The sequence below is a fragment of the Microcaecilia unicolor genome, chromosome 2, assembly GCF_901765095.1.
Source record: "Microcaecilia unicolor chromosome 2, aMicUni1.1, whole genome shotgun sequence".
NCBI lineage: Eukaryota > Metazoa > Chordata > Amphibia > Gymnophiona > Siphonopidae > Microcaecilia > Microcaecilia unicolor.
Window position 1 is genome coordinate 333,344,522 of NC_044032.1, and position 18,454 is coordinate 333,362,975.

The window sequence follows — 18,454 nt, forward strand, 5'->3', positions numbered from 1 at the left end:
AAACACACACACACAAACACACAAACGCAAACACACACACACAAACACACACACACAAACACAAACACACACACACGCAAACACACACACACACATAAACACACAAACGCACACAAACACACACACAGAAACACAAACAAACACACACAAACACACACACAGAAACACAAACACACACACAGAAACACAAACACACACACAGAAACAGAAACACACACAGAACACAAACACACACAGAAACACAAACACACAGAAACACAAACAAACAAACACACACACACACATACATACAAACACACACACAAACACAAACACACACACAAACACACACACAAACAGCCTCGACGGTGCACCTCTAAGTGCCCCCCCGCCGCATCGCCACAACAACCCGTGCAACGGGGCATCAGAAAGCCCCTACCCCCCTTTCCTCCTCGCCGCATCACCCAACCCCTCCCCCGCTGCTTCACCAAGCCCCTCCCCCCCCACATCGACCACCTCGCCACCCGTGACCGCTAATACAAACTCTGTCCAGCGGCTGCTGCTGCTTCTATTCAGCAGCAGCAGCCCGTACATAAAGAAAACAAACAAACAAAAAAACAACCTCCTAAAACGCACTTCCGTGAAGAACCATCTCACATTGGCTGACGTCTCTGCAGCCGCTCCTCCTCTCCCCTCAACGTCAGTCCCCCTGCCGGAAGACCCCGGAGAAACGCCGAGACGTCAGAGGGGAGAGGAGGAGCGCATGCTGAGACTTCAGCCAATGTGAGATGCTTCTCAATGGAGGTGCATTTTAGGAGGATTTTTTTTTTTTCTTTATGTATGGGCTGCTGCTGCTGAATAGCAGAAGCAGCAGCCGCCAGACACAGTTTGTATTAGCGGTTGCGGGTGGGGAGGGGGTTGATGGGGGGGAGGGGCTTGGTGATGTGCCACGGTGGGGGAGTCGCGTGATGCACGAAGGGGGGGACAAGGGGCTTTCTTTGGGTGCTGCGCCAGCTGGGGGTGGGAAGGGGGGTCTCGCTGGACATGGGTGGCTGGAAGGAAGCAGGGGGAGGGGAGGGGAGGGTCGCTGCACATGGGTGGCTGCAGGGGGGGCAGGGAACAGGGAGATAGGGATGGGGCTCCACACACCACATGGGTGCCTGCAAGGGGGACAGGGGGTACAGGTTGGACACTGCAGGGCAGGCAGGGGGACAGAAGGGTTGGTGGTCATCAGGGGGGACAGCTGGGTCGATGGACATGGCTGGCCACAGGGGAGGAACAGGGAAAAAGGAGAGGAGTGTCCTCAGACATGGGTGGCTGCACAGGAGAGGAGGGTCGCTGGACATGGGTAGCTGCAGGGGGGGCAGGGGGACAGAAGGGTCGCTGGACATGGCTGGCTGCAGGGGGGACAGGGGAGAGAGGAGGGACGCTGCACATGCGTGCCTGCAGGGGGACAGGAGGGATGCTGAGGGGGGGCCTGAGACCACATGGGTGGCTGCAGGGGGCGCAGGGGAGACAGGAAGGACGCAGCAGGGGGAGAGGAGGGTTGATGGGCATGGGTGGCTGCAGGGGGATGCTGGATATGGGTAGCTGCAGGGGGAACACGGGGAGAGGAGGGTCGCTGCACATGCCTGGCTGCAAGGGGGCAGGGGAGAGGGAGGGGGTGAGGGGGTTCCTCACACCACACACGCAGTCACTCATTCTCTGTCTGCCACATACACTCTCACTCACACACTCACTGTCTTTGTCCCTCTCTCTCACACAGTGTCACACAGAAACACAAACACTGTCTCTCACACACTCTCTCTCGCACAAACACATACACTCTGTCTCTCTCTCTCTCTCACATTCTCTCTCTGACACACACGCTCCATCTCTCACACACGCTCTTTCTGAAACATACACTCCAAGGAAAACCTTGCTAGCGCCCGTTTCATTTCTAACAGAAACGGGCCTTTTTTACTAGTATTCAAATAAAATCAGTTCTATTTTCTAGGAAGCAAGCAGTATTCAGATGCAGGGCTGTGTATGGTGGGGGGGGGGGGGGGGGGGGGTTGAGGATGCAGGGGTCCTGTCTTTTTCAATTAGCTGCAGAGCACTTCTCTCTCCTTCCCATCAGCAAGAGACATAAAAGAGCAGTGTCATTACATACTGATGTCTCCTCCACTGCTGTTATTGGCATGATAAAAGCACCAGTGGAAGGAGAGGAGAAAATCATCAGTAGAAGGAGGTGTAAAGAAAAAAATTATCAGTTGAAAGAGGGGGATAACACCAAAAGAAAGATACCATACGTGCTTTTCTTTTCCTCTGCTTTTTCTCTACTTTCTTCCTCATATCTGTCTCCAGCACTGATCTTTCCTTTTAATCTCATTTTTATGACTCTCTATTCACTTATTGCTAGATTCTACCCCTCCAGTTCTTGCTGCAGCTATTTATCTCCCCATGGCAATGGAGGGCTGAGGTTGCTCTGCCTTTCATTGCCCCCTTCAGCCCTCCATCTCTTCTCTCACTGATCTCAGTTCTCCTTACTCCCCCGAAGATCATTCTCTCTGAAACTCTAACTTCCACCAACTATCTCCTTCATGCTGCCCCATCCTTATTTTGCATCCCTTTGCCTTCCCCTTCCTATTTTATCTCACACTATTTCTACTCCCATTCATCAGTTTCTCTATTTTCATCTTTTGTCTACCTGCCAGCTTTTTATGTCTCACACTGATGGGAATGGAACAAACCCAATATGTTAAGTAGTGGCCTAGGCTCAATACTATTCTTTTGAACTGTATATGTACATGTATACCCTAGCTTGAACAGTTACTACCCAAAGTTGTAGCCTAGTTTAGCATTATCTTGCTGTCTTTTAAAAATTGAATTTCTGTCTGACTAGAGAGGCTTCCTAGTCAGTGCAGAAACATTTTATATATCCAGAGTTGTCTAGGGTGTTGCCTAGGTATAGCATAGTATTACTGTATATTCTACTGTCTCAGTAGTTTAGGTAAAATTATCATAGTATTCTAAAGCTACTTTCTTTCTACACCTACATATTTTTGTTTAGGCCTACGAACTTTGAAGCCGTCAGCATTCTTTTTTTATTTGATAAGTACAGAGACAGAGGTCTCATTATTGATAATGATAGCTCATAGGAATATTTTTTGGTTTTTTTCCCATGCATGGGTATGGTTTTTCCCATTGGCTCATTGCCTTATGCACCTTTTCTTTTATTGGACTTTACTATCTCTTCAGGCCTACATAACCCACTCATTCTGGAGTTATGCGGGAAGACCAACTTCAGAGAGAAGGTATTTGGAGTCTGCTGTGTTTGTTATATCATTTGATCATTTGGCAACTGTAACTATGCTATGCCTATGTACAGAGATCAACTGATTCAAGTATGCACAAAAAATGCTAAGTGGTTTTAGCTATATTTTCTGTCTGAGTAGAGTATCTACACATATCTTGGGAAACAAAAAGAACACAGCAAGCTGCTTCATAGACAGCAAGAACTATAATAGTCTGCATTATAGGTAGATACCTAGCAGCTTGTATCATAGACTCATCCGTCTTCCCCTGATTCTCACTTTCTCCTATGTCCTTCCATTCTAATCTTTTTACTCTTTCTCAGTCTCCTATTTTCCCTTTTGTCTTTTGCTTACTCCCTAGTCTGCCATTTCTACCTTCTAGAGTTATCCTCTCTCGAGCCATCATCTGTTTTATTCTGGCTCATTTTCTCATCAGCCTAAGCTTTTTTCCTGTTACTCACCTTCCCTCTTCCTAGCTTCAGTCCTTTTCATCTTACTCAAACTGTAAGCACCTACCAGCTGATATTCAGCCAGCAGCAGTCAGTGTTTTTTTAAAAGCTGACCGATGCCGGTTAAATTAGTCCCATATATTTAGTGCTGGGCCATATCCAGGCATTGGCACTGAATGTCCAGAGCTAATTCAGTGTCCTGACACTGGAGCTTATGTGGGTCAAGGCTGACACTTATGCAGGACCCAGCTGAATATTGGCTACGACCCACATAATATATTCATGTCAAGATTGTTGTCCCCATCCCAATCTCCCCTTCCACCCCCAGAACAGAAATAAACCCCTCCGACCCGATCCCCCCATCCTTCTACTACAGACAATATAACGTAGGCCCGGGCTCCCACCCTGCTGGACTAAGCTTGATGCTTTACTCATACTACCCCTCTCCTCAAGACCCTTCACTGGCTCCCTATCCGTTTTCGCATCCTGTTCAAACTTCTTCTACTAACCTATAAATGTACTCACTCTGCTGCTCCCCAGTATCTCTCCACACTCGTCCTTCCTTACACCCCTTCCCATGCACTCCGCTCCATGGATAAATCCTTCTTATCTGTTCCCTTCTCCACTACTGCCAACTCCAGACTTCGCGCCTTCTGTCTCGCTGCACCCTACGCCTGGAAACTTCCTGAGCCCCTACGTCTTGCCCCATCCTTGGCCACCTTTAAATCTAGACTGAAAGCCCACCTCTTTAACATTGCTTTTGACTCGTAACCACTTGTAACCACTCGCCTCCACCTACCCTCCTCTCTTCCTTCCCGTTCATATTAATTGATTTGATTTGCTTACTTTATTTATTTATTTATTTATTTTGTCTATTAGATTGTAAGCTCTTTGAGCAGGGACTGTCTTTCTTCTATGTTTGTGCAGCGCTGCGTATGCCTTGTAGCGCTATTGAAATGCTAAATAGTAGTAGTAGTAGTAGTAGATGCTGTCTACTATCTTTTAATAACCTCACTTGATCTAAGTGCTGCATTTGATTTGGTCAATCATGATTTGTTACTGTCATGCATTAAAAATTTGGAAATCAGGTGTCAGAAGGGGAGACTAGTCATTTAATCTCATTCACATTCATGGTGGCATGAATTTCACTCGCCAATTGTTGAAAGAGTTTGGAGATTCCCTCTATGACAAGAGTACTGAAGAAAATGGATTATAACAATTTAATGTCCAAGTTGACAGCACTGAGATACCATTGAATATTGTCCTTTAACAATGTTTGGAGGCCACATCGACAGTGGAGGAAGTTGAGTTGAGTATAGCAAGGGGTCTTAAATTCACTACTCTTACTAACTACTTACTTCTATTAAGGTCCTATGGGTGGATGTAATTGGTCCTGTATTATTACAATTACAATGGATCTTACAACAGAGCTGGGGGGTGGGGTGGGGGGGGGGGGAGGAGGAAGATTGTTATAGATGTTAGATGTACTTGATGTTCCAACTGGTATTGTTATGATAATTTGCTATTGAGAGAATCCTAAAGAGTCAACAGGATCCTCATAAATGATACACTTTTGATCTAAAAAAAATAAAAAAGACTCAGAAATCAGAGGCAGTTTTTTTAGTTGTTCATTTGCCACCAGTGGCGTAGCTATGGGGGGGCCAAGGGGGCCTGCCCCCCCCCAAATTGGGCGTTGTGCATGCTCAGTTTCATTAAAACGAGCATGAATGGTGCTGAAAATAGGAGAGGGCGCCAGGCAGACCAGCGCGGGACAAACGCTGTAGCTGGTGGGGGTTGGGGACCCCCACCAGCGAAGGTATCTTCCAGCAGCAGCAGTGTCAGTGTCAGGGGGGAGCGGCAGTGGCAGAAGTGGCAGGCAAGGAGCGGTAGAAGTAGCGGCAGGAGGGCGGAAGCGGAGAGGCGAGCCAAAATGTGCCCTCCCCACCTTGGGCTCTGGCCCCCCCCCCCCTCCCATTGAGGTCTGGCTATGCCCCTGTTTGTCGCCCATAGGTCCTTTTCTGGTACCTGTCAGTTTTCCCTCTCATCTCCTGTTCTGTATCAAGTGGCATACCTCCAGGATCCACACCCAGCCACGGTTAATATCTATCACTGCTTGTTACTATTAGAATCAAAATCAGCAGTGATAAAAAGATATTAAACAGTGTCAGGGCCTGGATACATTCTTGAGGTATACCACCATGTATAGAGCAGAAGAGTGAAGACTGGCAGGTAACAGAAAAGAACCTGGGGATAAAATGAAATTTTGCAGAAAGAGACAAGTAACTTCTTTATAAATGCTCTCTAAAGATTGTGAGGGGTCAAAGGATAGGGAGTCAAGGAAATCACGGGAACAGGGGTCGCAGAGAGCAGGGGGGCACCGACAGGGAAGGTTTCGAGGCCAAGGCCCCAGTATTCAGAGAGCTCGCCCCCTTGTGGCTGAAAGGCCAACGGAAGTAGTGAAGAGGGGTAGGAACTATCAATCCCAGAATTCCTCTCTTCCCCACCGAGCTATGCAGAAGCTAGGAGATGGGATAAAGGATTTGGAGATGGTTTCTGATGAAGGTAATGAGGGACAGCTGGGGAGATTGGGAGAGGAGCAAGCTGGTGATGAGGATAAAATGGAAGTAGCTGAGGGACTGGAAGAGGAGAGCATGGAAATTGCTGCTCTGGCTCAAACAGAGAGAGATACCGTTGGAGGTTTGCTGGCATCTCCATTGAGACGGTGGTGGAAGGCTGGAGGAGAAAGGTTGAGGCAGTGGGGAAGGTCTCTGTTAAAGATGTGACAGGTACGCTGGCCTCAGGGAAGAGAAAGGAAGGCTGCACAGTTTAAAACCCCATGAAGGGGAAATGTGAAGAGAAACTGTTTCTTTGTGCTGTAAGATTATGAAAGAAGCTGTATGAACTGTTTGAGCCTGGAAAGGCGCTTTGATTGCAAGACACAGAACTAATATGTTTTCCTTTTCGTTATGTTCTGATTAAAAGAAGACTAAGAAAGAAGGATTATGTTGAGTTAAAGAAAGAAAATTAAAACTTTTACTTATAAGAAGTTTGGACTTTGTTGAGCCTCTGTGAAGGGAACCCGAGGGAAAGGGGAGACCCAGAAGCTTCCTGGGGACTGAGGCCAAATCAGCAAGAGCCGCCCAAGGAGGCGTGGAGCTGGACAATCGCTCTGATAAAAAGGAGGCTAAGCAGCGTCAGTCTGGGCTGGGTCCTGGAAGGGTGACCCAACAGCTACAAGATACATCTATTTCCCATCATCAATTATGTTCAATGTAGTGCCAGTTTGGCTTCACTGACAGCATCTGATTCTAAAACCCTCAAAATCAGATCATATGGTTCATGGATAAGATCTTCAGATTGTTTATGTTGGCTCTGGAATTCCTGCCTCTGAAAGAATGCATCACAATTCTAGGGGTAAGGATAGTTTACAAACCTGATTTTTAATGTTCAGATTTCTGCAGTGATGTTCAGATTTCTGCAGTGATTAGGCCTTGTTCTTACTTTATGAAACATGGACTCCCTTAAGGCATTACCTAATCACAGATGATTTAAGTTTAGTCATTATTTAAACTCTACGGACAGTGATTTCTTTAAATATCAGCCAAAGCATTTAAATAAAACCTAGATATTCAATGCCAGAAGATGAACAGTAGCTGAAGCTGAATATTCAGATACAGTGGTGACCTATATCACTATCTGGATAGTGGTGATATTATTATTATTTATTACACTTGTACCCCGCGCTTTCCCACATACAGCAGGTTCAATGCGGCTTACATACCGAAGAAAAAAAAAGCATTACAGAGTCCTGTAATTACAAACTACAATAACATAATAATAATAAGGTATGAGTCCTGTTCTGTCCCCATTACATGGGACAGCTTGTGTATAACAGATTGCATGTCTGTATATTTATTATGCTGTGAATATGGACTAGGTCCTGCATTTCTGCAGTTCTCTATGATTAGCCTATATAAACACCTATGTTCTTCTCTTAATGTCTTTGAGAGCTTTGTAGTTACTGCTTGCTTCGGGTTATGCTGGGAGTAGAATTCCCCCTCCCTCTGATTGCTCTCTGAAGGAAAAATTGAGAGAGATGGAAGCTGTACCTAAATTATAGATCCAGCGTATTGAAAGACCTGAATCTCCCCATGCTGAGGAAGAAAACTACTGCTTGTTTTTTCCTCTCAGGGTAGTAATTCATAGTGATTTTTTACCTGTGCAGCTGCACCTGTGTGGTTGCTGTGGTACTTAGTGCTGTGTTTCAGTATTTAAAAGTACCAAGTACTGACATTTTCTCCTCTCTGCAAGAGAAGCTAATCATAGATAGATACTCACCCTGTGTATACAGGATCCCTAATCTGTCTCAACGCAACTGTGATTAATTTGTTTTGTCTTGTCATCAATTGTATTAAATAAAAAGTGGAATTAAGGATTTGAGTCAATTCTTGGTAACAAGCAGCCCCAGGTTTAACTTTTTGATTATATAGGGCCAAAATTAATAAATATGTAGAGGCCAAAATAGTAAAATATCACTTCTTCATTACTGTGTTATGAGAGGATTCTTCATGTGGCAGCCTGAGTGACAGAGCCAGAGTTGTGTCAGCAGTATTCAGATTGGCTTCAGCGAGAGTTAATTGCTGCAGAAATCAGTGTGTGAAAGATTACTTGTTATCAACTGTGATAACTGTGTGAGAACTGCCAGGACTGAAATGTGATCAGTATAAATTAATTTGATAATTCAAAGTTGGAAAAATAAGTGTGTGATCAGAAACTGACAGAAAAGTTTTAGATCGCAGAAGCTGAGCAGTGCCATATAAGGAAATCTATAAGCAGTCTACTTTGCTACCTTGGCAACAAACATTGTATCAATTCCAGCACAGCCAAGCTAGTCAGCACTCAGAGCTTGTAAAAAAAAAAAAAAAAAAGTTTTTTTCTTGTCAGTGTGATTGTAGATGATGGAACAGCCCAGCTCAAAAGCAGTCAGTGGCCAGATTGAAATCACTAGATTGACTGATCAGCAAGTTCAGGCTGAAATGGATCAGGCCTCACACACAATAAAAAAAACCCTTGGGAGTAAAGAGGAGTCTGTCTTCAGACCGCACACACTGTATAAACTCACAGAAAAGATGTGGGAAATATACAATGCAGACAGGAACATTTGTCTAACTTACACAGAAACTGGCATAAAGTTCAGCAATTTATAGAAACTGTCTGAATCCACTACAAACATCAGTTACCATATAGCACAGTTATAAACTAGCTTTATAGATTATCAGCTAGAGGCAGAAAATTATCTTAAGTTCTGAGTAAGAACTAATTCTGAGGATAACTTGCATGAGCACAGTCTTCAAGAATGCCTGTATCGAATACGTCACAGAGTAGTAACAGATGCAATTCAAAATGCAGAATCAAACAGACTGTCAGAGATGACACATCACAACACTCTGGTATTTCAAGGCATACTCCAGTTGCTCCTTAAAGTCACACAGAACAAGCTTCTCAAGCAAGTCCACAACCAGCTCAGCTACCATCTCACATCTCAACACAACATGAACAAATTCACCACCATTAACACACCAAAACTGAACCTCCCAATTTCGGACACCCTAAACATTCTTTGAGTTACTATTGATCGACACCTAACACTCGAGAGTCACGCGAAAAACACAACCAAAAAGATGTTCTACTCAATGTGGAAATTAAAAAGAGTAAGACCTTACTTCCCAACCTGGTACAATCAATGGTTCTCAGACATCTAGACTACTGCAACGCACTCTATGCTGGCTGCAAAGAGTATATAATCAAGAAACTTCAGATAGCCCAGAACACTGCAACTAGACTCATATTTGGTAAAACAAAATATGAAAGCGCCAAACCCCTATGAGAAAAGTTACATTGGCTCCCACTCAAAGAATGCATCACATTCAAAATATGCACTCTAGTTCACAAAATCATCCACGATGATGCTCCAGCCTACATGACAGATCTGATAGACTTACCACCCAGGAATGCTAAAAAATCATCCCGCACATTCCTTAATCTTCACTTCCCTAATTGCAAAGGTCTAAAATACAAACTAATACATGCGTCAACCTTTTCCTACTTGAGCACACAATTCTGGAACGCATTACCACTTAACTTAAAAACGGTCTATGAACTGACTAACTTCCGCAAACTACTGAAGACCCACCTCTTTGACAGAACATACCACAATGATTAACACATGTGAACTCTTCCACATGGAACCAGAACTGTCCTACTCTATTACTTGCTAAGATATTATCATGTTTTATTATTGTCACCTTACCCTTAGATCCTTTTGCTATACTAAATGTATTTTGTCAGACAGATTTCCACAACTCATGATGTATTGTAAGCCACATTGAGCCTGCAAAAAGGTGGGAAAATGTGGGATACAAATGCAATAAATAAATAAATACAATAGCACACCATCACAAGCTGACAGAGAGGAGTACTCAGATTCTAAGGAAGCATGTTTCCTTTAGAAGAATCACTGTTCAAAAGAATGGACAGCTTTCCAAAAATATCTGGTAAAGATAACCGTAAGCTGCTGGAGTTAGGATACTTCATTCAAGGGCTAGAAGCAGCCAAAGCTGAACAGAGCTTCCCAGGCCTTGATCAGTTGGACTCAGCTTGAGGCACAAATTTCATATTAAAGCTAACATATGACATAAGAGAGAAATGGTCAGCAGTTGGTACAAAATATAAAGAAGAAAATTATGGGAAGTATCTTCCCTTCACAGTCTTCACAAAGTTCATATAAGACTTAGGAAAGAGAAGAAATTATCCCAGATTTATGGCTGTGACACCTGAAGTAAATAAAACAAGCCACTTCCTGAACAAGAAGCCATCCAAGGAGTATGGCAGCACCAGGAAGTCTGAATTTGTCAGAAGACAGAGGTGTCACCCACAGCATCCACACTCTCTGATCGTCCTCTTACTGCATACAAAGAAGAGGATCCAAATTGACAGTTGCCTGTATACAAAAAAACCTCATCCTCTCAAAAAATATCAAGGGGTTAGGGAGAAACCCTTGAGAGAATGCACAAAACTGTTGAAGAAGGTCAGAATTTGCTATCGATGTTGCTCTTCAACCAATCATATAGCTAAAGATTGCAAAGCCACTATCACTGGTGCTGCCTGGTTTTCACAGCTCTAACAGAGCTTTGTTTTAGTGCAGAGCTCTAAGAGACACATGTTCTGTTCTGGCATCATCTGATGGCACCACCAATTTGTGTACCTGATTAATTCTCCTCTCTATGGAGACTACCTATTACAGGTAACCAACTTTGCTCTACTGTATTTCAAGGCATTTTCCTATAGGAAGGTGCAAGTGGAGGAGTGGCCTAGTGGTTAGGGTGGTGGGCTTTGGTGCTGGGGAACTGAGTTCAATTCCCACTTCAGGCACAGGCAGCTCCTTGTGACCCTGGGTAAGTCACTTAATCCTCCATTGCCCCATGTAAGCCACAGTGAACCTGCCATGAGTGGGAAAGCGCAGGGTACAAATGTAACAAAAAAAATGTATGAATTTTTGTATCTGGAAAAAAAACTTGCATATGTAAATACTATGTTCTTTTCAGAACATTTATAAAATGTTCATATTCAACATCCAAACATTTAACAAAAATAATATTAGCCAAAATAAAATTCTGTACCATCTCGTTGTTTCTCCAAGTGCTTATTTTGAGTCAGAATATCATTCAATTGTTTACTGTGAGCCTCTGCCAGATAATGAAAATGGACCTCATGCTCTCTGTCCCATTTTGTTTTAGGAATCCTTTTCATCTTTAAAAGAAGAAAATATGCACATTAATAACAAAACATTCACATTAATAGCAAAACTATCAATAGATACATATTTTCTAAAGTTTAATTTTTGAGAAAATGCAGTCAAACTTGGCAGATGATTATGGTTTCATCCTGGAGAAGGTCATTGTTTACTTTTACTTTTCAACCTGAAATATAGAGTTTTCTCCAAACTGCGCTTTTCTATCTGAGAGACCAATGTTTGTCATCTCTGAGAAACAAAGAGACCCTCCCTTGCTCATTCTATAAATTGGGCCTACATTTATGCACTGACTCCTGGATTATATATATGGTGACTAAAGTTGCATGCACAAATCAGTGCGCATTGCCGATTTGTGCATGCAAGTTAATTAATGGGCTAATCAGCACCAATCAATTATTGGCAATAATGGCATGTAATTTCAAGGGGGAGTAGATCAGAGCGGTTTGGGGGGCATTCCCAGAATTTACACGCATTGCATTCATACCTGCTTTCAGCAGGCATAATTGCTGGCGCCTAAAGTCAGCACTTAAATTTTTCTGTGCTGATTTTTCAGTGCCATTTATAGAATCTAGTTCTGAGTGTGTGTGTAAGTCCGTGACAGTTGCAGTTACATGTAAAAGTGCTGGTTGGACACTAAGCGGTGTTCTACAATTTTAGTAAACAACTTGCTTACTACGTAAATTCAAGGGGATGTTCTCAAGGGGTGGCACACGGGCATATCCAATATTTACATGCATAGTTTATAGAATGCAATTGCCATGGCATAAGTGGGTACGCCTAAATGTAGGGATATAAATACCAACTTATGCTAGTATCTGGTCACCTAGATGTTGCTATAGAATTAGTACTCAGCATTTAGGTACCATAATTTTCAAAATATTTTCAAAATACCCTTCAATCATATAAACCAAAGCGAGCACAAAGATCTGCGGCGTCCTATCAGCTCTCTGTACCTTCCGCTAAATCATATAATTACATAAAGACAAAACTGCGGGCCTTCTCTATCATTGCTCCATCCTTGTGGAATGCTTTACCTGGATCCTGAGATCATGTGAAGACATCCAACAATTCAAGCGGCTGCTAAAAACACATCTGTTTGTGAAAGCCTTTTTGGCCACATGAAGACTTAGCTGAAACTTTTTTTTCTTTCTTTTTTCTCTTTTGGTTAGGACCATTCAATTGATCATGTTTTACTTTCATATGCTTAATGATCGTTACGTGTTTAAAACTATGTATGTGACTATTAAAGGCGGGATATAAATGTAGTAAATAAATAAATAATTGTGGCACCAAGTTATTGAATTATCTCCACCGTGGATTACAGGACCTGAGGCAGCATGGCTTTACTTGAGAAAGGTCCTGTCAGATGAATCTGATCAATTTCATTGACTGAGACCAAAATGTTGGATTGAGGAAGTGCCCTTGATGTGATGCCACATAGGTAACTTATATATAAGCTGAGAATCCTTGTTATGGACCCAAAAATGAGAGACTGGGTTAGAAACTGCATGAATGGGCAGCAAAGGATAGTGGTAAACAGAATTCACTCTGAGGATAAAGGATATTATCTTGTTGAAGTATATAGTTCTAGGTGGAATATAGGTGCAATAAATAAATAAAATAAATTAGGAGCATTCTTTGGTCCAGTCCTTTTTAATTTTTTTGTTAGTGAGGTTGAGGATGGATTGTTGGGAAAGGTTTGCCTCTTTGCACCTGGAAGGTGTGGGTAACACGATGAAGGATCTAAAATGATCTAGAATTTGGCAGCTAATATTTGTTGCTAAAAATGTAGAGTCATGCATTTGGGCTGCAAAATCCCAAATAAGCAGTACAGTATAAGGAATGAGGTACATGTCGCATGAGTGTCTAGTGTGAGATTTCAGTCGATTGTAACTCCGAGAATTTTTAGGCTGTCCAAAACAGGAAGGGTGTATTCTGGGGTGTTTATAGTGCAAGGTTTGTTCTTGTTGTGTTGTGAAGAGAGGATGAGACATTGTGTTTTTTCTGCGTTGAGCTTTAGTTGGAATGCATCCGCCCATGAATTCATTATTTGGAGGCTGTGTTTGATTTCAGTTGTGATACAACAAACACAATACCATAAACACCTCAGATTACACCCTTCTGGTCTCTGATAGTCTGAAATTCTGGGAGTCACAACTAACAAAAATCTCACACTCGAAGATCATGCGAAAAATACAGTAAAGAAAATGTTCCACTCAATGTGGAAACTTAAAAGGATCAAACCTTTCTTCCCAAGGGAAGTATTCCGCAGCCTGGTACAATCAATGGTGCTAAGCCACCTGACTACTGCAATGCATCTATGTTGGATGCAAAGAACAAATCACTAAGAACATAGTAACATAGTAGATGACGGCAGAAAAAGACCTGCACGGTCCATCCAGTCTGCCCAACAATACAAACATATGTGTAAACCTTACCTTGATTTGTACCTGCCTTATTCAGGGCACAGACCGTACAGGTTTGCGCAGCAGTACTTCCTGCCTCCCAACCACCAGTCCCACCTCCCATCACCGGCTTTGGCACAGACCGTATGAGTCTGCCCTCCACTATCCTTGCCTCCAACCACCAACCCCTCTTCCCCCCACCTGCTCCGCCCACCCAATTTCTGCTAAGCTTCTGAGGATCCATTCCTTCTGCACAGGATTCCTTTATGCATATCCCACGCATGTTTGAATTCACGTTACCGTTTTCATCTCCACCACCTCCCGCGGGAGGCATTCCAAGCATCCACCACCCTCTCCGTGAAAAAATACTTCCTGACATCTTTCCTGAGGCTGCCCCCCTACAACCTCATTTCATGTCCTCTCGTTCTACCGCCTTCCCATCTCCGGAAAAGATTTGTTTGCGGATTAATACCTTTCAAATATTTGAACGTCTGTATCATATCACCCCTGTTCCTCCTTTCCTCCAGGGTATACATGTTCAGGTCAGCAAGTCTCTCCTCATACGTCTTGGAACGCAAATCCCGTACCATTCTCGTAGCTTTTCTTTGCACCTGGTTTCCATTTTTTGAACATCCTTCGCAAGGTACGGCCTCAAAACTGAACACAATACTCCATGTGGGGCCTGACCAACGACTTGTACAGGGGCATCAAACACTTCCTTTCTTCTGCTGATCACACCTCTCTCTATACAGCCTAGCAACCTTCTTGCTACAGCCACCGCCTTGTCACACTGTTTCGTCACCTTCAGATCCTCGGATACTATCACCCCAAGATCCCTCTCCCCCTCAGTACCTATCAGACTCTCACCGCCTAACACATAAGTCTCTCTTGGGTTTCTACTCCCTAAGTGCATCACTTTGCATTTCTTCGCATTGAATTTTAATTGCACAAACCTTAGGACCATTCTTCAAGCTTCCTCAGATACTTTTTCATGCTTTCCACTCCCTCCCGGGTGTCCACTCTGTTGCAAATCTTAGTATCATCCGCAAATAGGCAAACTTTACCTTCTAACCTACGGCAATGTCACTCACAAATATATTGAACAGAATCGGCCCCAGCACCGATCCCTGAGGCCACTCCACTACTCACCTTTCCCTCCTCCGAGCAAACTCCATTTACACACCACCCTCTGTCGTCTGTCCGTTCAACCAGTTTCCTAATCCAGTTCACCACTTCGGGACCTATCTTCAGCCCATCGAGTTTATTTAAGAGCCTCCTGTGGGGAACCGTGTCAAAAGCTTTGCTAAAATCTAAGTAGATTACATCTATAGCATGTTGATGATTCAATTCTCCAGTTACCCAATCAAAGAATTCAATGAGATTCGTTTGGCACGATTTCCTTTTGGTAAAACCATGTTGTCTCGGATCTTGCAACTATTGGCTTCCAGGAAATTCACTATCCTTTCCTTCAGCATGGCTTCCATTACTTTTCCAATAACCGAAGTGAGGCTTACCGGCCTGTAGTTTCCAGCTTCTTCCCCATCACCACTTTTGTGAAGAGGGACCACCTCCGCCATTCTCCAATCCCTCGGAACCTCTCCCCGTCTCCAAGGATTTATTAAACAAATCTTTAAGAGGACCCGCCAGAACCTCTCTGAGCTCCCTCAATATCCTGGGGGTGGATCCCGTCCGGTCCCATGGCTTTGTCCACCTTTAGTTTTCCAAGTTGTTAATACACACTCTCTCCGTGAACGGTGCTCTATCCGCTCCATTCTCAGGTGTACTTTTGCCAGGCCCTAGCCTTCGCCAGACGTACCTCTCTCTTGGCTTCTTTCAGTTTCATCCGGTATTCCTCCCCGTGTTCCTCTTCTTGAGATTTTCTATATTTCTGGAACGCTAACTCTTTAGCCTTTATTTTTCTCAGCCACTTGCTTGGAAGAACCATATCGGTTTCCTTTTTCTCTTGCTTTTATTTACTCTCCTTACATAAAGGTCTGTGGCCCTATTTATTACTTCCTTCAGCCTGGACCACTGTCCTTCCACTTCTTGTACGTCCTCCCAGCCCATCAGCTCCTTCCTCAGGTATTCCCCCATTTTACTAAAGTCAGCACGCTTGAAATCACTAAGAAGCTTCAAACCGCTCAAAACACAGCAGCCAGACTCATATTTGGGAAAGCGAAATACGAAAGCGCCAAACCCCTAAGAGAAAAACTACACTGGCTCCCATTAAAAGAACGAATAGCTTTCACAGTTTGCACCCTGGTCCACAAGATCATACACGGGGAAGCCCTGGCCTACATGTCAGACCTTATAGACCTACCTACTAGAAACGCAAAAGATCAGCTCGCACATTCCTCAATCTCCATTACTCCAACTGTAAAGGACTAAAATACAAATCCACAAACGCAACCAGTTTCTCCTACATTTGCACACAACTATGGAACGCACTACCGAAGGCAATAAAAACAACGCAAGACCTAACTATCTCCAAAGACTACTGAAAAGTGACCTGTTCAAGAAAGCATACCATAAATAAGCATCCTAATTACTAAATAATAAGACTGATCATGATCTAGACAGAACAGAACTTTTATCACTAGACTGACTACAACCCAATCTATTACTCAGGAACTTATATGCAATTACCATAACATATTCTTCTTTACCATGTATGTACGCACCTTAATGCAATACCACTTTAATCATTATGCCGAAAACGACTTATCTATAATTGATGACCTAACATATGTTACAATCCAATCTATCACTCAGGAACCTATATGTATTACCATAATGTATTCTTCTTTACCATGTATGCATGCACCTAATGCAATACCATTTGTAATTCTGTTAGCCGGAAATGGCAATCGCCACTATGGCAAATTTAAGCCACATTGAGCCTGCAAATTGGTGGGAAAATGTGGGATACAAATGCTACAAATAAATACATAAATAAATAAATAATAATTTCTGTTAGATCGTGTTTGAACGGGATGTAGATCGTGACATCGTCTGCGTAGATGTAAGGATTGAGGCCTTGAATGGATAGTGTTTTGGTTGGGGGTGCCATCATTAGGTTAAAAAGGGTTGGTGAGGGTGGTGATCCTTAGGATACTCCGCATTAGGCTTCCATGGTGATGATTTGTTCGAGTTTAATATTACTTGGTATGTCCTTCCGGTTAGGAAGCCATTAATCCATCGAAGTACCTTTCCTCCAATACCAAAGTATTCTAGGATGTTCAAAAAGTATTTTGTGGTTGACCATGTCAAATGCGCTGGACATGTCGAATTGTAGGAGAAGTACACTATTGCTAGTTGCAATTGTTTGTTGAATTTGGTTAGGAGAGTGATTAATACTGTTTCAGTGCTGTGGTTGGATCGAAATCCTGATTGTGATTCATGTAATATTGAGACTTTATTTAAGTAGCTGGTGAGTTGTTGGTTACCATACTTTCCATTAGTTGACTGCCAGTGGGATGGAAGCTACTGGGCGGTAGTTATTATGTCATTTGGTTTTTTCTTTGAGTCTTTAGGTATTGGGGTGAGTAGTATATTTTCCTTAGTCCTTAGGGAAGAATCCTGTTGTAACATGTAGTTTAGGTGTGACGTAAGGTCTATTATGAAGCGTTGAGGGGCGTATTTTATTAGGTTGTTGGGACAAGTGTCCAGTTTACAGTGGGGATTTAGCGAATCTGTTGGGTGATGGTTTCATCGGTCAGTAAATCGAAGTTTGTCCAGATTCGGTCTGCTGGGTATTCATCGGCGGATGGGTCCAGACAGTCCATGAATGTTTCGTGGTCGGTGTTGTTAGGTAGTAGTGTGAGTTGGAGTTTTATTGATTTTTTCATTGACGTAGTTAGCAAGGTTATCTGCTGATGATGTGTCTGTATGAGTTGTGGTGACCGATGTGGTGTCTAGTAGTTTGTTCACAAGTTGGAAAAGTTTGTGTGTGTCTTGTTTACCTGGCCCTATTTCGGTTTTCTAAAATGACCTCTTGGCTTGTCTTATTGTATATTTGTATTTTCTTTTGCATTTGTTTCCAATGCGTTAAGTGTGTATCCATCTTTCCTTTTTTTCCCATGCTCGTTCGAGTCTTCTGACTTGTGTTTTTAAAATTTTCAGTTCTTTGTTAAACCATGGTATCGAATTGTGTCTTTGCGAGTGTTCTTGTTTGTAATGGTGCTATTTGTCTAGTATGCTCCTACATCTGTGGTCCCAATTTAGGAGATAGTGTTTGGACTTTGGAGTCTGTTTGTGCTGTCCATTCGTTCTGGTAAATCTGCTGCCAGAATGGTTCAGGGTCAATTTGGCCTCCTCGAGGTGTAGGTTGTGCATTCTTGCTTGTGGTGTAAGCCTTTTTTTTTCGCCATTGTAGTGTTAGGTTTAGTTTGTGGTGGTCTGACCATTGTATGTCTGTCCATTTTGTGTCTGTTAGTATTAGGTTTGATTCTGAGGACAGTTTGTGTGTGATGAGATCAAGCGTGCGGCCTTTGGACGTGGGTTTTCTTGCAT

At 43.1% G+C, this 18,454-nt stretch overlaps 1 protein-coding gene across 1 annotated transcript in view; it reads right to left on the reverse strand.

Annotated features, from left to right (window-relative positions):
* The window catches only part of LOC115462048 (coiled-coil domain-containing protein 17-like), a 290,272-nt gene that overhangs the window by 211,691 nt on the left and 60,127 nt on the right, over nucleotides 1–18,454 (reverse strand). The window contains exon 3 of the mRNA XM_030192096.1: nucleotides 11,404–11,533. Within this exon, the coding sequence (XP_030047956.1) occupies nucleotides 11,404–11,533 (130 nt within the window). The remainder of the gene's footprint in view (nucleotides 1–11,403; nucleotides 11,534–18,454) is intronic.